The sequence below is a fragment of the Loxodonta africana genome, chromosome 17 (assembly GCF_030014295.1).
Source record: "Loxodonta africana isolate mLoxAfr1 chromosome 17, mLoxAfr1.hap2, whole genome shotgun sequence".
NCBI classification, from domain to species: domain Eukaryota; kingdom Metazoa; phylum Chordata; class Mammalia; order Proboscidea; family Elephantidae; genus Loxodonta; species Loxodonta africana.
The window spans coordinates 66,797,038-66,823,984 of NC_087358.1; the positions used below are offsets into that span (position 1 = coordinate 66,797,038).

Here is a 26,947-nt window from a genome sequence, read left to right on the forward strand (position 1 = left end):
AAGCCTTGGGTCAGGTGCACCTTAGTCCTTAAAGTGACATGTTTGCTTTTCAACACTGTAAAGAGGTGTTTTGCAGCGGATTTGCCTAATGTGGTGTATCGTTTGATTTCTTGACTGCTGCTTCCATGCATGTTGATTGTGGATCCAAGTAAAATGAAATTGTTGACAACTTCAATCTTTTCTCCATTTATCATGATGTTATTCATTGGTCCAGTTGTGAGAATTTTTGTTTTCTTTATGTTGATTGAGGTACGATCCATACTGAAAGCTGTGTTCTCTGATCTTTATCAGTAAGTGCTTCAAGTCTTCTTCACTTTCAACAAGCAGGCAAGGTTGTGTCAACTGCATAACGCAGGTGGTTAACGAGTCTTCCTCTAATCCTAATGTCCCATCCTTCTTCATATAGTCCAGCTTCTTGGATCATTTGCACAGTGTACAGATTGAATAGGTATGGTGAAAGGATACAACCCTGATACACACCTTTCCTGACTTTAAACCATACAGTATCCATATGTTCTGTTCAAACGACTGCTTCTTGATCTACATACAGGTTCTTTATGAGCACAATTAAGTGTCTGAAATTTCCATTCTTCTCAATGTTATCAATAATTTGTTATGATCCACATAGTCAAAACCCTCTGCCTAGTCAGTCAAACACAGGTAAACATCTTTCTGGTATTCTCTGCTTTCAGCCAAGATCCGTCTGACATCAGCAATGATATCCCTCGTTCCACATGCTCTTCTTAATCCGGCTTGAATTTCTGGCAGTTCTCTGTCAATGTACTGCTACAGCCACTTTTGAATGATCTTCAGCAAAATTTTACTTGTGTGTGATATTAATGATATTATTCAATAATTTCCACATTTTGTTGGATCACCTTTCTTTGGAATAGGTATAAATGTGGATCTCTTCCAGTCAGTTGGCCAGGTAATTGTCTTCTAAATTTCCTGGCAGAGATGAATGAGCATTTCCAGCGCTGCATCCATTTGTTGAAACATGTCAGTTGGTATGCCATCAATTCCTGGAGCCTTGATTTTCAACAACATCTTCAGTGCAGCTTGGACTTCTTCCTTCACTGCCATTTGTTCTTGATATATGCTACTTCCTGAAGTGATTGAACATCAATTCTTTTTTGGTACGGTGACTCTGTATATTCCCTTCATCTTCTTTTGATGCTTTGTGTAAAAGGCATGGTCCAACTATGTGCTGTCTAGAAATGTAAAAATACAGTAAAAGAATTGAAGAAGATATAGTATGTAAACGTTCATGAAAGGAAAGCAAGAGTGGTTGGCTATATTGATATTAGAAAAAGTAGACTTCAAAACAAAGAAAGTTACCAGAGACAGAGAGGGACATTATATAATATCAGAAAGGTCAACCCACCTTTTTAATATTAGGAGACTTAGCAATTCTAAATCTGTATGCACTATATGATGGAACTGTAAAATATGTGAAGCAAAAACTGATAAAATTGAAAGAAGGAATAGACAAAACAACAATTGTGTTACCAAAAAAAAAGAAGAAGGATCAGTAGTTGGAAAATATGGCCTTGGTGATAGAAATGATGGCTGAGATCACATGATAGAATTTTGCAAGACCAATGACTGCTTCATTGCAAATACCTTTTTTCAGCAACATAAATGGCGACTATACACATGGGACCTCACCAGATGGAACACACGTGAATCAAATTGACTACATCTGTGGAAAGAGGCGATGGAAAAGTTCAATATTATCAGTCAGAACAAGGCCGGGGCCAACTGCGGAACAGACCATCAGTTGCTTATATGCAAGTTCAAGTTCAATCTGAAGAAAAATAGAACAAGTCCATCCACAACAGCCAAAGTATGACCTTGAGTATATCCCATCTGAATTTAAAGACCATCTCAAGAATAGATTTGACACATTGAACACTAATAGCTCATGGGGAACCTGTACATAGATCAAGAGGCAGTCGTTTAAACAGAACAAGGAGACACTGCATGGTTTAAAGTCAGGAAAGGTGTGTATCAGGGTTGTATCCTTTCACCACGCCTATTCAATCTGTATGCTGAATAACTGATCCGAGAAGCTAGACTATATGAAGAAGGACAGGGCGTCAGGATTGGGGTAAAACTCATTAACAACCTGTGTTATGCAGTTGACACGCCTTGCCTGCTTGCTGAAAGTGAAGAGGACTCGAAGCACTTACTGATGAAGATCACAAACCACAGCCTTCAGCGTGGATTACACCTCAACGTAAAGAAAACAAAAATCCTCACAACTGGACCAATCAGCAACACCATGGTATTTTCAGTTGCATCATATGCATGTGAAAGCTGGACAATGAATAAAGAAGACCGAGGAAGAACTGACAGTTTTGAATTGTGGTGTTGGTGAAGAAAATCGAATATACTATGGGCTGCCAAGAGAGCAAACAATTCTGTCTTGGAAGGAGTATAACCAGAATGCTCCTTAGAAGCAAGGATGACGAGACTGCGTCTCACATACTTTGGACATGTTAGCAATAGGCATCTGTCCCTGAAGAAGGACATCATGGGTCAGTGAAAAAAAGGACAACCCTCAACGAGGTGGATTGACACAGTGGCTGCAACAATGGGCTCAAGCATAACAACGATTGTGAGTATGGCGCAGGACCGGGCAGTGTTACATTCAGTTGTACATAGGGTCACTATGAGTTGGAATTGACTCGACGGCACCTAACAACCACAACACAGTCGTTGTTGGAACCTTCAACATCCATCTCAAAAATTGATGGGACAACTAGACAAAATCAGCACAGATATAGAGGAACTCATCAACACCATCAGCCGATGAAATCAGCATTAATTCAACACTCCACTGAGTAGCAGCAGAATACATACACCAAGATAGACCATATCCTGGGCCATAAGACAAACCTCAACAAATTTGAAAGACTGGAAGTCATATAGAGTGTGTTCTCCAACCACAATGGAATCAAACTAAAAGTCGGTAACAAAAAATCTCCAAAGACTTTTAAACTAAGCAACACACTTCTAAATCCGTGGGTCAATGAGGAAGTCTCAAGGAAAAAAAAAAATACGGAACTGAAAGAAAATGAAATACAATATCAAAATTTGTGGGACACACTCAAAATAACGCAGAGAGGGATATTTATAGTACTAAATGCATACTTCAGAAATTAGTTTTATAGTGCTGCTATAACAGAAGTACCACAAGTGGGTGGCTTTAATAAACAGAAATTTATTTTCTCACAGCTTAGGAAGCTTAAAGTCCAAATTCAGGGTACAGGCTCTAGGAGAAGTCTCCCTCTCTCTCTGTTCACTCTGGGGGAAGGTCCTTGTCTCTTTTCAGCTTCTTTTCCTTGGAAATCAGGTGGTGTGTGTCGTCCCCTCCATTTGTGCTTGCTTACTTGTTTAATCTGCTCTTTTATGTCTCAAAAGAGCTCAATTAAAGACACACCCTACACTAATACTGCATCATTAATATAACAAAGAAAACCCATTCCCAAATGGGATTATAACCACTGATAGAGAGGGTAGAGTTTTTTTATTTTGGGAGACACAGTTCAGTCCATAACGTGAGGAAAAATCTCAAATTGGTAATCTAAGCTCCCACCTCACGGACCTAAAGAAGAGCAAAATAAACTCAAAGCAAGCAGAAGGAAGGAAATAATAAAGATGAGAGCAGAAATTAAGGCAATTGAAAACAAAAAAGCAATGATACGAAAAGCTGATTCTTTGAAAAAAATCAATACAGTTAGCAAACCTCTACCACGAATAACAGAAAAAAAAAGAGAAAGTACAACTTACCAATATCAGGAATGAAACACACATCAATCACTACAGACCCTGAAGGAAATCAGAAGAATAATAAGGAAATGGGGTCCTCGTGGCTCAGTGGTTAAGAGCTCAGACTGCTAACCAAAAGGTCACCAGTTCAAATTCACTAGCCGCTCATTGGAAATTCTACGGGGCAGTTCTGCTCTGTCCTATAGAGTCACTATGGGGGTGGAATTGACTCGATGGTATTGAGTTTAATAAGGGGATATTATGAACAACTCTATATGCATAAATTTGACAGCTTACATGAAATAGACCACTTCCTAAAAATATACAAATTACTACAACTCACTCAGTGTGAAAGAGATAATTTGAATAGCCCTGTAACTTAAGGGCAGCTAACAACAATTAATATTAAAGAAATGGAATTTATAATGTAAAAACCTAACAAAAAGGAAACCTTCAGGTTCTAACTGTTTTACAAGAATTCTACTAGTTAAAGAAGAATTAATGCAATCTCTTCCAGAAAGTAGAAGGGAACACTTTCCAATTCATTTTATGAAGCTAGTGTATTTTTTTTTTTTTTAGTGTTACCCTGATACCGAAACAAGCAAAAAAAAAGACAATACCAAAAAGAAAGAAAGCCACGAATCAGTATCCCTCATGAATATAAACACAAAAATCCTTAGCAAAATATTAGCAAATAGAATCTAGCAATATATAAGATACCCCATGACAAAGTAGATTTATTCCAGGATTGCAGGTCTGGTTCAGTGTTTTCAAATCCATCAGTGTAATCCACCATATCTAAAGGCTAAAGAAGAAAAATCGCTTAATCATACCAATTGATGCGAAAAAGAAAAATTTGACAAAATTCCATCCCCATTCACGATAAAAAGTCTCAACACGGGGAACAAGGCAAGAATGTCTGCCCACATCATTCTTATTCAGTCTAGTGCTGAGAGTTCTAGCCAGTGCAGCAGGACAAAAAGGGGGAATAAAAGGCCATACAGATCAGAAAGGAAGAAATAAAACTGTCCCTATGTGCAAATGACGTGATTGTCTGTGCAGAAACTCCCAAAGAATCTGGGAAAGAAAAAAATTATAGAACTAATCAGTGAATTCACTGAGGTCACAGGATAAAAGATGAACATACAAAAATCAATTGTATTACTATATACTAGCAATGAGCATGTGGATACCAAAATTAAGGATACAATACCATTTATGATTGCTAAAAAGGCCAAAAAAAAAAAAATGCTTTAGTGTGAATCTAACAAAACATGTACAGGACTGTATGCTGGACACTACACAATGCTAACGAAAGAAATCAAAGAAGACCTAAATAAATAGACATAATGTGTTCATGGATTGAAAGCTTCGACATAGTAAAGAAATTATTTCTCTCCAAATAAATATACAGGCTTAAAGCAATTCCTATCAAAATTCCAGTAAGGGTTTTTGTAGCTGTGACATGATCACTCTAAAATTTCTGTCAGAAGGCAAAAGAACTAGAATAGCTAAAACAATTTGGAAAAGAATGAAGTGGGAGGACTCAGTCTGATGGTAAGATTTATTATATAGTTAAAGTAATCAGATATTGTCAGTGGGATAGACCCCTGGATCAGTGGAGTAGAACTGAGAACCCAGAAATAGACCCACACAAATATACCCAGCTGAATTTTTACAAAGGTGCAAAAGTCATTCAGTGGAGGAAAGATAGCCTTTTCAACAAACAATGCTGCTGCAACTGGACATCGATAGGCAAAAACACCGAGCCCTGACCTAAGTCTCACACATTATACGAAAATTAATTCAAAATGAATCACTAACTTAAATGAAACATGTAAAAACAAAATAATAGAGGAGAAAATCTTCAGGATCTAGGCTTTAGGCACAGAGTTCTCAGACTTTATGCAAAAAACATAATCCAAAAGGGAAAAATTGATAAATTGAATTTCATCAAAATTAAAAATGTTTAAAAAAAAAAAAAAAACAGCTGCTGGGGCTGCTTATGTACAACCAAACACCTCATGGGATTTGGTTTCTTGGTTTGGAGGTTTAGGCTCATGGTTTAATGCAACATCCTAGTTAATTGGTCGAATATCATTTTTAGTGCTTCTGTTCTACCTCCCAGTTTGTTGTGTAGTGCCTTGTGTCATAAAAGCTTACAGGCGGCCGTCCAACAGTACAACAGTTGGTCTTTATTAGCCTGCAGCAACAAAGGAAGGAGGAGAGTCAGGAATAGGAGAAGGACATGGAATGTGTGGCTAACTGCCTCCATGAACAGCTGCCTCCTTTGCCATGAGATCAGAAGAGCTGGATGGCGCACCATTACTGAACGTTTTGATGAAAGATTCTGTAGAAGAATCCTGATCACAAGGGGGAAAATGCAGAAGAGAATTTCAAATTCTCATGGAATCCAGCCTTTCTGGAGCCATTGAGGCTGGGCGAACACCTGAAACTATTACCCTGAGATAATCTTCAAGCCTTAAATCTTAAACCAGAAATACCCCCTGAGGCCTTTTTTAAAACCAAACAATGTTTCTGTTGCTGGTGGGTGCCGTTGAATCGATTCTGACTCAGAGCAATCCCGTGTTACAGCATAGAAGTGCCCCATAGGGTTTATTGGCTGTAATCTTTATGGAAATAGATCGGCAGGCATTTCTCCCGCAGAGTCGCTGGGTGGGTTCAAACTGCCAGGCTTTCAGTTAGCAGCTAAGCTCTTAACTATTGTGCCACCAGGGCTCCTCGTAAAGTGTATACAGGTGGAAAATTGTTGTTGTTAGGTGCCGTCGAGTCAATTCTGACTCATAGCTCCCGTATGTACAACAGAACGAAACACTGCCCGGTCCTTTGCCACCCTCACAGTCGCTGTTATGCTTGAGCCCGTTGTAGTAAGTGATAAATAAGCACGTGAAAAGACGTTGAATATCATTAGTCACTAGGGAAACGCTAAGAAAGCAGCAGTGGGTTATCACTAATGCACCTATCAGAATGACTGAAATAAAAAACAGTGAAAACATCAAAGGTTGGCAAGAATGCAGAGGATTTGAACATTCCTGGATTACAAAGGAACTCTTTTCCCACGTCTGTCTTTAAGCTGAATTTGTACATTAAGTTTGTATGGTTCATATCTCGTGTCAGTTAGTCAAATGTTTGTCTTCGTATATAGTGTAGTGTACCTTTCTGTGCATAAAGAACATTAAGGAAATACTTCCAGATACACTAAAACATCTTTAACATAATAATGCCGTAATATAATAATGTTGTGATGTGCCGTTTGTTACCAGGAAGCCTTGTAAGTACTTTCTCCACAGTTGGAGAGCTACCTACAGGGCAAATGTTACCCCGAATGCTCAGAAGCTTCCGTTCTGTAACGTCTTTGAGAACGGTTACTTTATTGTAGAAAACGCTGAACTAAAAAACCTACTTGTATCACTGGGTGGCACTTCTGCTCAGTTCTGAACCCTCGGAAACCCTGGTGGCATAGTGGTTAAGTGCTACGGCTGCTAACCAAAGGGATGGCAGTTTAGATCCACCAGGTGCTCCTTGGAAACTCTCTGGGGCAGTTCTACTCTGTCTTATAGGGTCTCTATGAGTCAGATTCGACTCAATGGCACTGGGTTTAGTTTGGTTTTCAGCAGAGGTGGGGAGGGTTGGGGACATGCGTAGGATAGTGCTGAGGCCAGACAGATCATTCCCCCATCACTTCTTCCCCAGGCCTGTCAACCCCAGGTACCAACTGTGAGGCCCCTGCCTCAGGTACAAGGGGGAAAGTGCCGCTCAGGATGTGAGCAAGCCCAAGGCCCAAGAGTTGGCAAGAGGACCCTTAGGGAAACCCTAGTCTGAGTTCATGTACCCCTGGAAACTGTGTGGATATACAGAGGTCAAGAATCTAAGACTGCTCCCCCACCCCTTTCCAGCCACCAAAAGGCCAGGAACCACTGTTGTAGTGAAATCCCACATGTGTAGGGGAAGCAGAAGCCCAGAGAGGAGCTGTGATGGCCCACAGCACTAAAGGCCCAGCAGGGATGGAGGGGCCGGAACTGGTAAGGGGGCTCAGCAGAGTCCCGGCCACATGCCTGGTGGGGCACACTGACCCGTGGTACTTGGGTGTGATGCCCTTGTCCCTGCCACCTGCCGCCACCACCTGCAGGCCCACCATGCGGAGCGGCAGTGCTTTGGCACATCGACGGTCGGCCCAGCCGTTTCAGAGCTCCTAGGGAGGTGGGGGCCTGTGGGCTCTCGGCTCCCTGCTGTGGGCTACTGCTAGGCACCTGTCGCAGGGGCCTGCCTGCAACCAGAGGCTGCCCAAGGACCCGCTGCTGCAGCTGCCCAGGTGGGTGAAGCAAGCCCATCCTGGGGGCACGGGGCCCAAACACAGAGTCAGTTTTTTCCTGATAGGCTTTCCGGGGGTTGGTTCCTAACTACGGGTTGTACTGGACATGTGCAACCTGGGAACTGCCTGTATAGATAACCTGAGCAAACCTCCAGAGACTGAGTGAAAAAAGCCAGTTCCAAAAGGTTACATATTGTATGTTTCCACTTATATGATGTTCCTTTTTTCCCCCTTTTTTTATTATCCTTTAAATTTTTTTTAATTTTATTGTGCTTTAGATGAAAGTTTACAGTGCAGATTAGTTTCTCATTCAAAAATTTATATACAAATTGTTTTGTGACATTGGTTGCAATCCCGGCATTGTGTCAGCACTCTCCACCTTTCCACCCGGGTTGCCCGTGTCCGTTCATCCAGTTTTTCTGGCCCTTCCTACCTTCTCTTTGGTTTGGGGCAGATGTGGCCGATTTGGTCTCCTATATGTGATTGAACTAAGCATATGACATTCTTGCAATGACGAACTATAGAAGTGGAGAACAGATCAGTGGTTGTTGGAGACTGAGGAGGGGGTGGGGGCAGGACAGAAGTGGTCGCTGCAAAAGGGCAACACAAGGATCTTTGTGGTGATGGAAATATTCAGTGTCCTGACTGTATCAATGCCAGTATCCTGGTTGTGATATTGCAGTATGGAGTAAGTGGTTAATGCGCTTGACTGCTAAGCAAGATGTTCGAGGTTCAAGTTCACTCAGAGGCACCTTGGAAGAAAGGCCTGGCAATCTACTTTTGAAAAACCAGCCATCGACAGCCTTATGGAGCACAGTTCTACTTTGACACACATGAGGTCACCACGAGTCGGCACTGACTTGACAACAGCTGGTTTACTGGTATATGGATCTACAATTATCTCAAACGGAAAAGTTTAAGAAAGAAAGCGGAAAAATTGAATTTCTCAACTAAAACAGTCCAACATGAACCTGTTCCTTAATTCTGCTCCTTCCAGGCTGCCTGAACTAGTCGGATTTAGTTTTCATTTTTCAGCTCATTCTGCTTTTAGATCTTATAGCCAAGGCTGCAGAAATACCGAACCCAAGCAGTTATTTATTATTGCTTCTATTCTTCTAATTAAACATTTTAGACCTAACTGAATTATTTTTTTTATACAGAGGGAGTTTTACTTTGGAGGTTTTTTGAAAAGGTGTAAATAGTGTTCATTATCTTTCAGGTGTTTTGGGGCATTTTCCCTCATAATGAAATTAGTATCTAACTTCACACTATAGAGTCGCTATGAGTAGAAATTGACCCAACGGCAGCGAGCTTGGTTTGGTTTGCCTCAATTGATTAAAGCCACTCACAGCAGGCTTCTTCTGATTCTTCCCACCAGAGCATCGAGATGAGACTCAAGGTCAGCCTGCATGAAGACCTGGGGGCGGCGCTCATGGACGGGGTCGTCCTCTGCCATCTGGTCAACCACATCCGCCCGCGGTCCGTCGCAAGCATCCATGTCCCCTCTCCAGCAGTTGTAAGTAACACGGAATAGAGGGAAACTCAACATTTACACAGGGCAGACGCTGGTTGAGGATGCCACTGGGCTCACCAGGGCCCTGCTCAGATCCTTTCTTTTGTGCCTCACACAGCAGAAAAGCAGACTAGAAACTGGTCGAGTGAGGCAACAGAGCAGCTTTCACTGGGGGAGAGGAGGATGTGTTCAAATAGATGTGTAAAGGACAGAAAAATAACTTGTTTTGAATGTGAAATAAATCACTTCCAAGGAATCACTGGTTGCCATGCTAATTTTAAGACAGTAGGAACATAAAGACTCATTTCTCATATGGGGGTATATAAACAGCGAGAAGTCTTTTTTTCAGAAAGGGCCTTCTGGTTGATAGATTCTCTTCCAAATAGAATCTCTTTCCTTTACTCATCACGTAGGATTTTAGGATACCCCTGAGAAGAGGTCTGGCAATCTATTTCTGAAAAATCAGCCATTGAAAGCCCTATGAAACATATTTCTACTCTGACACACATGAGGTCGCTGTGAGTCTGTATCGACTCGATGGCAGCTTATTAGCTGGTTAATCTCAAGGTTCAATGTTCATAAACTACCACACACCTGGTACATTGAGTGCACCAGCTACGTGAGACCTCTGCATGCCGCCTCTCCCGCCAGGAAAGCTTTGCAGTTGCTGCATTTGTCCCAGTTTCTTTTCTCTCGGAAGTAGGAAACTTAGCTGATGATCCCATTTAAACTTTCAGGTTCTTTTCTGCATTATCAAATGTATTTTTCGTTTCAAATGTTTGACCACGTTTTTTGCCCCTCAGACAATGGGAAAAAAAAAATCAATTCAAAATTCAAATCTGTAGCTTTATTCAGTAGATTCTGGCCCATAATCCAATGTGAAATGTTTCAGTATTTTTTGCAGATGAGGTCCAAACTGCTATACAGTTGTTCTGAGGTGTGTGCCAAATTCTCATTTCATTAATTTTTTCCCGAAATAGAAGAAACTGCAGTCTCATCTGCCTCCAAATGGAATGTACATTATCATTACACAAAGTATGAAAAGACATTATGAATCATATATGTATACACATTTGTGTATTTTATTAATTCTTCAGGAAAAATGCTGCATTCTTTTAGAAATATTTTGGTTTCTTTTTTTTAAATAAAATCTCTGAATTTGAAAAATAATGGGGAAAATGGCTCATTGGAGGAAAAGAGAAGCAGAAGAAAAATAAATCATTCTTTTCATCCCACTGCTCAAAGACAACCACTGTCGACATTTTGATTTTTTCACCATTAGCATATTTTCTACACTTAAGTTGTTTTTTAATTGTGAGCCTCTATTATACAATACATTATATAATATATAATAATAATATATTATATCATACAATTATTACTTTACTATTTAGTATATGGAGCCCTGGTAGCATAGTGGTTAAGAGCTCGACTGCTAACCAAAAGGTTGGCAGTTCAAATCTATCAGCCCATCCTTGGAAACCCTATGGGGCAGTTCTACTCAGTCCTGTAGGGTCACTATGAGTTAGAATAGACTCGACAGAACCTAACAACGACAACATATAGTATATAATGGAGCCATGATTGCATAGTGGTTAAAGCGCCCGGCTGCTCACCCAAAGGTCAGCTATTTGAACCCACTAGCTGCTCCTTGGGAGAAAGATGTGGCAATCTGCTTCCGTAAAGATTTACAGCCTTAGAAACCCTATAGGGCAGTCTACTCTGTCCTTTAGGGTCACCATGAGTTGGAATCTACTCGACGGCAATGGGTTTTGGTTGATACGATATATATATAATATGTGTTATACTATATGGAATTCCTGGGTGGTATAAACGGTTAACATGCTCGACTGCTAGCCAAAAGATTGGAGGTTCGAGTCCACTCAGAGGAAGAAAGACATGGCAATCTACTTCTAAAAAATCAGCCATTAAAAACGCTATGGAGCACGGTTTTACTCTGCATACATGGGATCACCATCAGTCAAAGTCAACTTGATGACAGTTTTTTTTAAGACAGGCTGAGATGCTTTTCCGTGTAGCAACCCCATCACAACTAAGACCTTGTTAATATTTCAATCTAGGCTAGAGCTAAGTGATTAGAGTTGTGTCTTCCTGATACGTGGTTGTATCCTTAGGACCGAGTAGAGTACCTAACCCATCTGAACACCTAGGAAATAGGATTGTCTCTGCATCATCAGCAATAGGTGAGAATGTCCTTTCTAGCTGTAGTATTGCTGATGTTAAACATTGTAATTTTTCATTCATGAAACTAATATTACCTATTTTTCATACCAAGCAGAAGGATAGAATAATGGTGAACAGAATCATCATGAATGTCACTATGCTGACAGACTATTCCTAAGAAAGATGGATTCCTCAGAATTTGACAATTTGATAAGTAAAACATTAGCTCCTTGATTTTGGTATACATTTTCATTCTTTGACCAGTGGTAAGGTCAAGTATTTAAGTAGTTGTGTTTGTAGCGAGTGTTTTTGTAGTTGAAACTAGGAAACAGTATCAGAGTGGACTCTTGCTCACTTCCAGTGGTGATGAATTTCCTTTATGTAACTTGAAACATTTTTCATTGACTTCTCCTGTGTTGGCCTAAGTATTTTGAGTGGTGTTGGTCATCTTAGGAGTTTCAGAGCAAAAAAACACCAAACAAACCCATCACTGTTGAGTCAGTCCCGACTCATGGGAACCCTAGGACAAAGTAGAACTGCCCCATAGGGTTTCCAAGGCTGTAATTTTTACAGAAGCAGACTGCCACATCTTTCTCCTGTGGAGCAGCTGGTAGGTTCAAACCATTCACCTTTCAGTTAGCAGCCAAGCACTTAATCACTGTGCCACCAGGGTACCTTAGTTTCAGAGTCCCCCAGAAAAACCAAACCTATTGCTGTAGAGTCGATTCCAACTCATAGAGACCCTATAGGACAGAGTAGAACTGTCCTATAGAGTTTCCAAGGCTCTGGTGGTACACTGGTTTAGAGCTACAGCTGCTAACCAAAAGGTCGGTGGTTCAAATCCAGCAGCCACTCCTTAGAAACCCTATGGAGCAGTTCTGCTCTGTCTTATAGGGTCTCTATGAGTCAAAATCCACTCGATGGCAACAGGTTTGGGTTTTTTTTTTTTTTGGAATCTTTACCGAAGCCAACTGCTGTGTCTTTCTCCTGTGGAGCAGCTGGTGGGTTCAAACCACTTAGCAGCCAAGTGCTTAACCACTGCACTTAGTTTCAGAGCCCCCGCAAAAAACCAAACCCACTGCAATCGGGTTGATTCCAACACATAGTGACTCTATAGGACAGAGTAGAACTGCCCCATAGGGTTTCCGAGGCTGTAAATGTTTATGGAAGCAGACTGCCATATGCTGGTGCATTTGAACTGCCGATCTTTTGGTTGGCAGCTGAGTGCTTAACCACTGCACCACCAGGGCTCCTCAGTTTCAGAGCAGACCCTCCTAGGTCAGAAGTAGAAATAGGAAGATAATGGTCACCAAAACCAGAAACCAAACCCAGTGCCGTTGAGTCGATTACCACTCATAATGATCACAAATGATATAAATGCTTCGGACTCTGTGTGGTGAGCACCTCTTGGTGCCCTGTCTGCTATGTCTGGGACCTCTTCTCTTAGGCCTGCATCACATTACCCATGTCTGTTCCTTCTGTCTGCAGGAGCCTTAATGCAGTGGCCCTAAGACGTGCCAGGGGTTGGACAGAACAACCCAAGTGACTTCTCGTCACATCTCTGTAGGGTCTGTGTTGATGGCCACACTTTCCTTTCTAGCCAAGATGGAGAAGAGTTTTTGTTTTGCCTCCAAGCTAAATTTGTTGCATACGGCAGCAGGCTTTTTGGGGGGTGTGGGAGGGAGTCTTTCTTTTTGTTTTAATAAATGCTGTGAAATTTGGATTTTTATGATGATTGATTTGGTCCCCTAAGAGATGGAATTAGAGTCACTTCTCTCTCACTTGCCCTTGACTGTTCACAGTTAGGTCCACCTTTATAAAGCATTGCTGCCGTACCTGGCCTGTTAGAATCAGTCATGCTTCCTGCCTCCTCTTTTAAGGAAACTAATAGTGGTATATTCAAGTTTATCAGTAAACCATTTAAAAGTTATCGTGTAAAAATTAAAGCATGTGAACTAAATGTACCTGTTACTTATTCCACATCTTAGAGGTCATATATAAACCAAAACTAAACCTGTTGCTGTCGAGTCGATTCCAACTCATAGCGACCCTGTAGGACAGAGTAGAACTGGCCCATAGAGTTTCCAAGGAGCATCTGGTGAATGTGAACTGCCGATCTCTTGGTTAGCAGCTGTAGCTCTTACGCACTACGCCACCAGGGTTTCCTGAGGTCCTGTATAGCCAGAGTAAACTCAATTCTGAGAAATCCTTGGTTAAGTTGTGAACACTTCACCATTTTCAGTACCTTTTACCTTGATGTTGCCTCTCTCTAATTAAATCTGTCACCGTGGTGGGGAGGAGATGGGCCTGGTCAGTTTAACCCTTCATATATATATAGGGGTCATTGGTGTTTCTTTGGTTGAGTTCTCCCTTTCTATGCAGGAAACCGGGGTTCAATCCCCAGCCCGTGCACCTCAGGGGCAGCTACCATCTGTCTACCCGTGGAGGCTTGTGTGTTGCTATGATGCTGAACAGGTTTCAGCAGAACTTCCAGACCAAAACAGATTAGGAAGAAAGGCCTGGTGAAAACCCTGTCTTTCACAGAAGTCCAACTTGCAGATAATTGAGCACCGTTTGTTCCATTGTGCATGGCATTGCCGTGAGTTGGGGGCCAACTCGACAGCAGCTGACAACAACTGTATATACAGATGGGAAAAGGTGTTTATGGTGTAGTTTTAGGTGAACTAAAGCAGGTTACACGACAGTATGATGTATTTAAAAAGTGAACACATACACACCCAGTGTCTGGAAGAATTCAAAATATTAACTATCCTTATCTCTAGGTGGAGGTTTCTGCATAATATTTTATTTTCTTCTATTTTTCTGTATAGTTTTCTTTTTATCCAATAAACATACTACTTGTGCCATGTAGAATGTTTAAATTTTAATATGTTACTAAGATAGTTTCTATTTTAATGATAAGCTTTTTTTGCATCTTTGTATTTATAGCCCAAACTTAGCATGGCCAAATGCAGAAGAAACGTGGAAAACTTTTTGGAAGCATGCCGAAAGCTAGGAGTCCCAGAGGTAATGTCCAATTTAGTCCCAACGGCAGTGTTTTAGTAAAACTTTTATTTAACATAAGTCTCCAAACCATTGAATAGACAAGCAGCTTGTTGTAGATTCTTTCTAGTCTCAACCTTTCTTGCGGAATAATATTCAATGTTATAAACATTTTAGTTTAAATTACCCTATTGCAATGAAATTAAAACAACTTTAAGCAGTGAAGTCAAATCTGAGGAAACTGAGAAGATAATTTCTTTAAAGTTTTGAAATAAATATGAAATTCCAAACTTGAAGAAAAAAATTGATCAGCTTCATTCTCTCTCCAAGAGCAGAACTTGCTGAAGGCTACAGCGAGCCTGCCGTTGTGTTTCATAGGGTGGATCTAGAGCTGATGGGTCTGCTTACCCCAAGCAAAGCAGATCTGTAGTTGACCACTCACTGGTTGCCTTTCATTCTCTATAGTTGCACTTGGGATATGTGAATCAGACTTCATCAACACTGAAAATATTATAATTATTGTTATTATTGCCATCAGTCGTTACCATTAATAAAAGCAGTGTTTGTGTGTGGCTTTATAGTTTGTTCATTATTTGCACTTAACTTCTCTTTGTTAGCCTGTTGGAGTTGCCCGGCTCGCAATTCTCTATATCCAGCCCGACTCTGAGGTTTGCTACTTTTCCCCTTGCCCAAGCTCAGCCCCAACTTCAGCCTCAGCCAGATGGCTGATTTTGGGGCTTTTCAAAGACTTTGCTGTTAGTAACGCAAAATGATTTCTTAGTGAGACATATAGCCTCCCAGAATTTGGAGTAGCTGTGTAAGTTGAGAAGTTTGTCAAGTTACATTTCTTATGATTTTTATACCCTTCTTAAAGCCCCAGAAATAAAGTAACTAAATATCTATCATGACATACTGTTTTTGGGTAGGTAAAAGAACTATTACTTATGTTGTTGTTGTTAGATGCCATCAAGTCAGCGCCAACTCATAACTACCTTATGTACAGTAGAACGAAACACTGCCCGGTCCTGCACCATCCTCACAATTATTACGCTTGAGCCCATTGTTGCAGCCACTGTGTCAGTCCATCTCATCGAGGGTCTTCCTCTTTTCAAGGACCCTATACTTTACCGAAAAAAAAATTTTTTTTTTTTATACCTTACCAAGCATGATGTCCTTCACCAGGGACTGGTCCCTTCTGATAACATGTCCAAGGTATATGAGACAAGGAGCATTCTAGCTGTACTTCTTCCAAGACAGGCTTGTTCATTCTTCTGTCAATCCATGGTATATTCAATATTCTTTGCCAACACCATAATTAAAAGGCATAAATTCTTCTTTATTCTTCCTTATTCATTACAAGGTCAGGCGTACCTTAGTCCTTAAAGTGACGTCTTTGCTTTTTAACACTTTAAAGAGTTCTTTTGCAGCACATTTGCCCAGTGCAGTGCATCTTTTGATTTCTTGATTGCTGTTTCCATGGGCATTGATTGTGGATCCATGTAAAATGAAATCCTTGGCAACTTCAATTTTTTCTCCATTTATCATGATGTTGCTTATAGGTCCAGTTGTGAGGATTTTTGTTTTCTTTATGTTGAGGTACAATTCATACGGAAGATTGTGGTCTTTGATCTTCATCAATAAGTGCTTCAAGTCCTCTTCACTTTCAGCAAGTAAGGTTGTGTTATGTGCACATCACAGGTTGTTAATGAGTCTTCCTCCAATGCTGATGCTTCTCGGATTATTTGCCCAGCATACAGATTGAATAAGTATGGTGAAAGGATGCATCCCTGAGACACGCCTTTCCTGACTTTAAATCACATAGTATCCCTTGTTCTGTTTGAACGACCACCTCTTTTGATCTATGTACAACTTCTTCATGAGCACAATTAAGTGTTCTGGAATTCCTGTTCTTCACAGTGTCATCCATAATTTGTTATGATTTATATAGTCGATTACCTTTGCATAGTCAATAAAACATAGGTAAACATTTTTCTGTTATTCTCTGCTTTCAGCCAAGATCCATCTGACATCAGCAATGATATCTCTTGTTCCACGTCCTCATCTGAATCTGGCTTGAATTTCTGGCAGTTCCCTGTCAATGTACTCCTGCAGCTGCTTTTCAATAATCTTCAGCAAAATTTTACTTGTATGTAATATTAGTGATATTGTTCAATAATTTCTGCATTCTGTTAGATCACCTTTCTTTGGAATGGGTACAAATATGATAACTGTCTTCCAAATTTCTTGGCATCGAAGAGTGAGTACCTCCAGCATTGCATCTGTTTATTGAAACATCTCAATTGGTATCCCGTCAATTCCTGGATCCTTGTTTTTCACCCGTGCCTTCAGTGTAGCTTGGACTTTTTCCTTCAGTACCATCGTTCTTGATCATATGCTACCTCCTGAAATGGTTGAACGTCAACCAGTTCTTTTTGGTACAGTGACTCTGTATTTGTTCCATCTTTTCTTGATGCTTCCTGCGTCATTTAATATTTTTCCCTGTAAAATCCTTCAGTATTGCAACTCAAGGCTTGAATTTTTTCTTCAGTTCTTTCATCTTTAGTTTTCCCTCTCCAGGTGTTTGCACATTTCATTATAATACTTTACCTCTTCTCGAGCCACTCTTTGAAATCTTCTGTTCAGCTCTTTTATGTCATCATTTCTTCCTTTCTCTTTGGCTACTCTACATTCAGAAGCAACTTTTAGAATCTCTTCTGACATCCATTTTGGTCTTTCCTTTCTTTCATCTTTTTAATGACCTCCTGCTTTCTTCATGTATGATGTCATTCCACAACCTATCTGATCTCTGGTCATTAGTGTTCAATGCATCAGATCTGTTCTTGAGATGGTCTCTAAATTCAGGTGGCATATACTGAGGGTCATACTTTGGCGCTTCGGGACTTGTTCTAATTTTCTTCAACTTCATCTTGAACTTGCACATGAGCAACTGATGGTCTGTTCCACACTCGGCCCCTGGCTTTGTTCTGACTGATGATATTCAGCTTTTCCATTGTCTCTTGATTTGATTCCTGTATATTCCATCTGGTGAGGTCCACGTGGATAGTCAGGGCTTATGTTGAAAAAATATATTTGCGACGAGGAAGTTGTTGGTCTTGCAAAATTCTGTTATGCAGTCTCCAACATTGTTTCTATCACCAAGACCGTGTTTTCCAACTAGTGATCCTTCTTGGTTTCTTTCACATTCCAATTGCCAATAATTATCAATGCATCTTGATTGCATGTTTGATCAATTTCAGACTGCAGAAGTTGGTAAAAATCTTTAATTTCCTCATCCTTGACTTTAGTGGTTGGTTCATAAATTTGAATGATAGTTGTATTAACTGGTCTTCCTTGTAGACATATAGATATTATCCTATCACTGACAGTGTTGTACTTTAAGATCTATCTTGAAATGTTCTTTTTGACAAGGAAGGTGACACCATTCCTCTTCAACTTGTCATTCCCGGTGTAGTAGACCATATGACTGTCAGATTCAAAATGGCCAATACTGGTCCATTTCAGCTCACTGATGCCTAGGAAGGACATTGATCTTTATGCGTTCCATTTCGTTTTTGACAGCTTTCTTTTTCTGGATTCGTACTTCCTACATTCCAGGTTCCAATTATTAATGGATGTTTGCAGCTGTTTCTTCTCATTCAGAGTCGTGCCACATCAGCAAATGAAGGTCCTGAAAGCTTGACTCCATCCACGTCATTAGGGTCGACCCTACTTTGAAGAAGGAGCTCTTCCCCAGTCATCTTTTGAGTGCCTTCCAACCTGAGGGGCTCATCTTCTGGCACTATCAGTGTTCTGCTGCTATTCATAAGGTTTTCACTGGCCACTTTTTCAGAAGTACAGTGTCAGGTCCTTCTTCCTAGTCTGTCTTAGCCTGGAAGCTCCGCTGAAACATGTCCACCATGGGTGACCCTGCTGGTATTTAAAATACTGATGGCAAGGCTTCCGGTATCATAGCAACATGCAAGACACCACAGTACAACAAACTGACAGACACATTTATTACTTATAGAAGTTATTTATGAAAAATGAGAAAGACTTTTTTTCTATCAGTCCCTCTATTTCTCCTTCCTTCCTTTTATTCTTCCCCTTTTAAGCTTGATGGGATTCCAGGAGGGAGAGTTAGTGATAGGCTTCTACATTTATTTAAGGAAAATAAATTTAGAATTATTAAAGTATCTTTAAATCAGAGTTGTGTCAACAAAAAGAAGGATAAAATTTATTTTTTAAAAGACTAATTTTTATATAGAAGACTAAATGTCTTCGTCAGCAATGTTGCTTTCAGCAATGGTCATCTATGTGTCTGTAATGTATGTGTACATTTTAGTATTGCAAGTATGTTCGTGGCATCAAATATATGCTAAAATGTACTCTTTTAGTAATTTGAATCTGTCGTACATAGACTAATAGACTTCCCATATGTGAATCAAACTGTCATACCAAATTTCAGACAATAAATTACTTGTTTCTGTGCCAGAAAGCACTGTTGAGTTATGACCTGTTCCTCTATGATTTTTTTTTTAACTCATCAGTGTGTTTTTTGGCTTACCGTGATACAAAATGAAATGGAAATGCCTTATCCATTTACTCTGAGTAGATATTGGTAATTATAATTTCCTTTTAAAGTGGAGAAAAAGAAATTAAATTACCGTAAAAATACAGAGCAAAATGTATCACAATTTCTGAACGCCCTAGCACAAACAGACAACTCATAATTCCTGAGAAGATTGAATTACTGGGAGCAAATGGCCTTTTTTGCCAAATGTCCCACTTTATTGTGCTTAGTAAGAACTATATCACATAGGATGTTTTTGAAGTTATTTTTAAAGCTTGATGTGATTTTTGATTTTGAACTATATATATATATACACACACACACACGCATATATATGTAACTATATATATATATATCGAGGGATAAAATCCAATGGCATCTTTCTGTTGACTAGAGTTAACATGAATTACATTAACCCTTTGCAGTCGAGTCCATTCCGACTCATAGCAACCCTATAGGACCGAGTAGAACTGCCCCAAGGAGTGCCTGGTGGATTTGAACTGCTGATCTTTTGGTTAGCAGCCGTAGCACTTAACCACTACACCACCAGGGTTTCCGTGATTTACATTGGTACTAGAAAAAGCTCTGTTGATTAGTTAGCAGTGCAGTGGAGCTTCTTTAATGAGCTGTGTCGAAGTAAGTAAGGAATATTTTTATGGAAAACCAGAAATTGTAGTTGGAAGGCAATTGGCAAATCTCCCTGTACAGCCAAAGCAGTAGGTTTTCATCTAACGGGCTTATGAGAACAGTGTCATCCAGAAAATGGTAGCCTGTTGGAAGATCACTTTAGCTTCTCCCCTTCCGTATTTCTACTTCTTTCACTTTAAGAGGGTTAGTGGCTGGCGTGTGTATGTGCCACACAACAGTTGATTTACACTAAAAAATGATTTTATTACAAGTCTACTTGCAGATATTATCAGCCTGTAATTAGACATTGAAAAAGACTGGTGCCTGAAAAATAGAGGACCTAGGTTATTTATTCTTATTTGTAGGCAACTTAGTAGTTAGATAACAGAATATACATGGAATTCTCAGCAACCACCGTAGTAGTTAATTCAATTTTAAATTCCATTCCATTCAAATTTGCACATTTTTCCTTCTTGAGGGCTGTATTTTATAAGCTAAGTATCTAATTGGCAGTGATAACTAGCCCCCTAGAGGTTGAGAAGTCACAGCTCTTTCCGTCTGAATTTGTTGCCCTTTGTGATAGAAGGAAACCCTGGCGGCGTAGTGGTTAAGTGCTACGGCTGCTAACCAAAGGGTCGGCAGTTCAAATCCGCCAGGCGCTCCTTGGAAACTCTATGGGGCAGTTCTACTCTGTCTTATAGGGTGGCTATGAGTCGGAATTCGACTCGACGGCACTGGGTTTGGTTTGGTTTGGGGTTTTGTGATAGAATCACGGTTTGAAACTCCAGGCCAAAGTCAAGGTCGGCAGTTTATATACTTTTATCAGGTCCATATGAATGGAATGCAATAGCTGAGCAGATTTAGTTAAATTATTACATATAAAATAATACAAGGGAATGGAAGCATTTTTAAAATTGATCAAATTGTCATAGTTTATTATATTTTCTTTAGAAACATCCAGGGGCACAGTTCCAGCTTTTTGCCCCAAGGTTGGTGAAGGTTCGTGAGAAATTTTACTGTGTGGTTCAGTAGCTAGAACCATTCTGTGGTTGTAGAATATCCAAGAAATGTGTCTATGTTGACTGGGCAGACTAGCACCTAAATTCACAAAGTCAGTAGTAGAGGCTGGCGGGTGAGACAGTCCTATGGTGGTATTTCAAGCCTGATTCTTACAGGGGTTTATGGGAGAATGGCTCTGGTGTGGCTCATCCATGAAGTTGGCTTATTTGAGTTGATTGCACTTAGAATTGCGTGCAGTGCTGAGCAGCCCAGTTTATTCTCACAGGCTAGAATGTGTAGACAGGTAAGGCAGCTCCAGACTTCTGCCTGTTGTTCATGAAGTGTGTAGAAGGCTATATGTACATCGTTGGCTCTTAGTCCAGCATACAGACAGGACTTGGAACAATAGACTTCACTGACAGAAAAGAGATGATGTTAAGGAAAGGATGTGGTGGTGAAGTTCTGGAGAAATGGTGATGGAGTGACAGAACAGTTACCGTGGAGTCAACATGGCTACCCCATGTGTATCATAGGGTGTGCTCCAAGGGTTTTTGATGGCTGACTTTTTTCAAGTAGATTGCCAGGCCTTTCTTCTGAGGCTTCTCTGTGTGGACTTGAACTTCCAACCTTTCAGTTAGCAGATAAGCATGTTAACTCTTTGTGCCACCAGGAACTCCATTGGAGAGACAGGAGGGCATATTAGCCATCCAATGCTTCTGGGGTAAGTGAGGGTTCAATAATTAGAATGTCAAAGAAAGGTCCTTAAAAATGTTACAGAAATAGCTCTTCAAATAAAATACTTTTATTTTTGGTGTAGGGGATATTATTTCTTCAGATAGGCATTTCATTGTGGGTCATTTTCCGTCCCTCTGCCCATTCCAAGAGGCGTGGGTTTTTGTTTTGTTTTTTCCGTTTGGGTCCAGTTCCCCAACTAAAGTGATACAAATTGAGTGAATAATCCTGGCTCCCCTGGAAGAGGAAAAGCGAGAGTGAGGGAAGATAGATGAGCAAGATGAGGGAAGGGACAGAGTACTGGAATGGCTAAGGTTCTGGGAGAATTAGCCCCACCTGTGCTACTAACTGAAGTCCCTGGTGGCACAGTGGTTAAGAACTTGGCTGCTAACCAAAAGGTTGGCAGTTCAAATCCACCAAGCCACTCTTTGGAAATCCGTGCGGCAGCTCTACTCTGTCTTGTAGGGTGCTATGAGTTGAAATCGACTCGATGGCAGCAGATTTTGGGGTTTTTTGTTTGTTTTTTGTGCTACTCACTAGAGTCCTTGTGTGGTGTAAACGATTAATACACTGGGCTACTAACTGAAAGGTTGGTGTTTTGAGCCCATCCAGAGGAGCTTTGGAAGAAAGGCCTGGCAGTGTCCTTCCGGAAAATCAACCACTGAAAACCTTATGGAGCACAGCTCTACTCTGACACACATGGTATCTTCTTAAGTCAGAGTTGACTCTGTGGCAGCTGGTACTGGTTGTTGTGGTTAGTTGTCACTGAGTAAATTCAAATTTGTGGCAGCATCATGTGTGCAGAGTAGAATTGCTCCATAGGGTTTTCAAGGCTGTGACCTTTTGGAAGCAGATTGCCAGGCCTGTTTTCCAAGGTGCCTCTGGGTGGGTTAGAATCACCAGCTTTCTGCTAGTAGTTGGGCGCTTAGCCATCTTCACCACCCAAGGACTCCGTAGTACTTGTACCTGTATGCCATGAACTAGGCTTGTGCCCTGACACAAACTCCTGAGACCTGACAGCAGCTACCATTTCCCAAGGACTTCTTATCATCTTTCATCTCTAATGCTCACTATTGAGAATTGAAGGTACATATTTTATTCCACTCTATGAGGAAACTGAAGTCCAGAGAGGTTAAATAACTTCCTAAGTTTGCACTCAGAGCTGGTAGGTGGCAGAGTTGGCATTTGAGCCCAGGCTTGACAGAATCAAGAGCCCGGCCTCTTTCTGCACACACATCCTCTCTGTGACGGAGTTCCCTCTGCACACTGCAGGCATTGGGCTTGAGCCACGTTCTACAGAGCCCCGGTTCTTTCACTGGCCTGCACAGAAAGTGAGGAGAGGCTACAGGTTGTTCCCACCCTCCTGCTTCAGCCAAAGCAGTTGTCTCTTTTGCCTGTGGTATATATTGGATTTCCAGATAAGATTTCCTTTGGGGAAAAAAGTATTCCATTGCTAGGCAAGGAGTCCCTGGATAGTGCAAACGGTTAACACACTTGTCTGGTAACTGAAAGGTTGAAAGAAGAAAGGCCTGGCCTTCTGCTTCTGAAAAATCAGCCACTAAAAACTCTATGGAGTACAGTTCTGCTCTTATACTCATGGAGTTGCCATGAGTCAGAATCAACTCAATGGGCAGGTGTTTTTTGTTTTTTGCTAAGCCTAATTTGAAAATTCCTGCACCCGTCAGGTTTTTTTTGAACTCTAATATTCTCTCAGCCAGGTCCTAAAAATCCACAATGATTTCGTTCCTCAATAGCTGCTTAGCTGCCGTAGGATTACCACAGGGTCACGCATCAAGATGCCCTGAAAAATCTGGGGAGTGGGTAATATTGCCTGGCCCCCACCCATAGCCCCTTGTGGTGTTGGATGCAGGGTGCTCACACTGTGCAACTATCTTTGACCTCTGGTGCAAGGCTCAATTTGGCCTAGAAGACAGACCTACCCTTAGTGGGCTTCCACATTCTTAAGGATGTATTCTTTGTCTGACCTACGAATCTCATCCCAGTTAGGCTATGGAGTTGTGAAACTATTTGTGGATATACTGAGGCTTCCTTTGCCTTTTCTTGGTCAACCTAGCCCATTCCTCACCTCTGGCCCCTATGCAAAGGATCTGTAGTTGGCTTTTGGGAGGTTCCAGATTGATACTGGCATAGTAGACTGTATGATCATCTGATTCAAAATGGCCAATTTCAGTCCATTTCAGCTCACTAATGCCTAGGATATCAATGTTTATGCATTCCATTTCATTTTTCATAATTTCCAATTTTCCTAGATTCATACTTCATACATTCCAGGTTCTGATTACTAATGAATGTTTGCAGCTGTTTCTTCTCATTTTGAGTCATGCCACATCAGCAAATGAAGGTCCCAAGAGCTTTAGTCCATCTAAGTTATTAAAATCAACTCTACTTTAAGGAGGCAGCTCTTCCCCAGTCATGTTTTGAGTACCTTCTAACATGGGGGGCTCATCTTCCGGCACTGCATCAGTCAGTGTTCTGCTGCCATACATAAGGTTTTCATTGGCTAATTATTTTCAGAAGTAGACTGCTGGGTCCTTCTTCCTAGCCCGTCTTAGTCTAGAAGATCAGCTGAAACTTGTTCTCCATTAGTGACCCTGCTGGTATCTGAATACCAGTGGCATAGCTTCCAGCATCACAGCAATATGCGAGCCCCCACAGTGTGACAGACTGACAGACTACTATGCCGGGAATGACAGCTTGAAGACGAATGGTGTTGCATTCATCATCAAAAAGAACATTTCAAGATCTATCCTGAAGTATAACGCTGTCAGAGATAGGATAATATCTATACGCCTACAAGGAAGACCAGTTAATATGACTATTATTCATATTTACACACCAACCACTAAGGCCAAAGTTGAAGAAACTGAAGACTTTTATCAGCTTTTGCAGTCTGAAGTTGACTGAACATGCAATCAAGATGCATTGATAATTACTGGTGATTGGAATGCAAAAGTTGGAAACAAAGAAGAAGAGTTGGTAGTTGGGAAATATGGCCTTGGTTATAGAAACAATGCCAGAGATCGAATGATAGAATTTTGCAAGACCAGCAACTTCTTCATTGCAAATACCTTCTTTCACCAGCATAAACGGCAATTATACACATGGACCTCGCCAGATGGAATACACAGAAATCAAATCAACTACATCTGTGGAAAGAGATGATAGAAAAGCTCAATATCATCAGTCAGAACAAGGTCAGGGCCCGACTGTGGAATGGACCATCAATTGCTCATATGCAAGTTCAAACTGAAACTGAAGAAAATCAGAGTAAGCCCGCGAGAGCCAAAATAGGACCTTGAGTATATCCCTACCTGAATTTAAAGATCACCTTGAGAATAGATTTGACGCATCGAACACTAATGGCTGAAGACCAGATATGTTATGGAATGACATCAAGGACATCATACATGAAGAAAACAAGAGGTCATTTGAAAAGACAGGAAAGAAAGAAAAGACCAAGACGGATGTCAGAAGAGACTCTGAAACTTGCTCTTGAACATCAAGCCGCTAAAGAAAAAGGAAGACTTGATGAAGTGAAAGAACTGAACGGAATATTTCAAAGGGCAGCTTGAGAAGACAAAGTAAAGTATTATAATGACAAGTGCAAAGAGCTGGAAGTAGAAAACCAAAAGGGAAGAACACGCTCGGCATTTCTCAAGCTGAAAGAACTGAAGGAAAAATTCGAGCCTCAAGTTGCAATAGTGAAGGATTCTATGGGGAAAATACTAACAATGCAGGAAGCATCAAAAGAAGATGGAAGGAGTATACAGAGTCATTACACCAAAAAGAATTAGTTGACATTCAGCCATTTCAAGAGGTAGCATATGATCAGGAAGCCATGGTACTGAAGGAAGAAGTCAAAGCTGCACTGGAGGCATTGGCAAAAAACAACGCTCCAGGAATTGACAGATTATCAATTGAGATATTTCAACAAACAGATGCAGCACTGGAGGTGCTCACTCATCTATGCCAAGAAATATGGAAGACATCTTCCTGGCTATCTGACGGGAAGAGATCCATATTTATGCCTATCCCCAAGAAAGGCAATCCAACCAAATATGGAAATTATCGAACATTATCATTAATATCACACGCAAGCAAAATTTTGCTGAAGATCGTTCAAAAGCATCTGCAGCAGTATATCGACAGGGAACTGCCAGAAATTCAGGCCAGACTCAGAAGTGGATGTGGAGCCAAGGGTATCACTGCTGATGTCAGATGGATCCTGGCTGAAAGCAGAGAATACTAGAAGGATGTTTACCTGTGTTTTATTGACTATGCAAAAGCATTCGAATATATGGATCATAACAAATTGTGGATAACATTGAGAAGAATGGGAATTCCAGAACACTTAATAGTGCTCATAAGGAACCTGTACATAGATCAAGAGGCAGTTGGACAGAACAAGGGGACACTGAGTGGTTTAAAGTTAGGAAAGGTGTGTGTCAGGGTTGTATCCTTTCACCATACCTATTCAATCTGTATGCTGAGCAAATAATCCAAGAAGCTAAACTATGTGAAGAAGAACAAGGCATCAGGATTGGAGAAAGACTCATTAACAAACTGCGTTATGCAGATGACACAACCTTGCTTGCTGAAAGTAAAAAGGACTTGAAGCACTTACTAATGAAGATCAAAGACCACAGCCTTCAGTACGGATTACACCTCAATGTAAAGAAAAGAAAAATCCTCACAACTGGAGCAGTAAGCAACATCATGATAAACGGAGAAAAGATTGAAGTTGTCAAAAATTTCATTTTACTTGGATCCACAGTCAACACCCAAGGAAGTAGCAATCGAGGAATCAAAAGACATTGCATTGGGAAAATCTGCTGCAAAGGACCTCTTTGACGTGTTGAAAAGCAAAGATGTCACCTTGAAGAGTAAGGTGCACCCGACCTAAACCATAGTATTTTCAGTGGCATGGTATGCGTGTGAAAGCTGGACAATGAATACGGAAGACCGAAGAAGAGTTGATGCCTTTGAATTGTGATGTTGGCGTCTCATATTGAATATACCACAGACTGCCAAAAGAACGAACAAATCTGTCATGGAAGAAGTACAACCAGAATGCTCCTTAGAAGCAAGGATGGCGAGACTGCTTCTTACATACTTGGGACATGTTGCCAGGAGGGATCAGTCCCTGGAGAAGGGCATCATGCTTGTTAAAGTACAGGGTCAGCAGAAAAGA

The 26,947-nt window shown here is 40.8% G+C and overlaps 1 protein-coding gene across 4 annotated transcripts in view; it reads left to right on the plus strand.

Annotated features, from left to right (window-relative positions):
• Positions 1-26,947, plus strand: part of LRCH1 (leucine rich repeats and calponin homology domain containing 1) — a 250,924-nt gene that overhangs the window by 209,566 nt on the left and 14,411 nt on the right. For all 4 annotated transcript variants that reach the window (XM_064270125.1, XM_064270124.1, XM_064270122.1 and 1 more), the window contains 2 exons: positions 9,486-9,623; positions 14,754-14,831. In XM_064270125.1, coding sequence (XP_064126195.1) covers positions 9,486-9,623; positions 14,754-14,831 — 216 coding nt within the window. The remainder of the gene's footprint in view (positions 1-9,485; positions 9,624-14,753; positions 14,832-26,947) is intronic.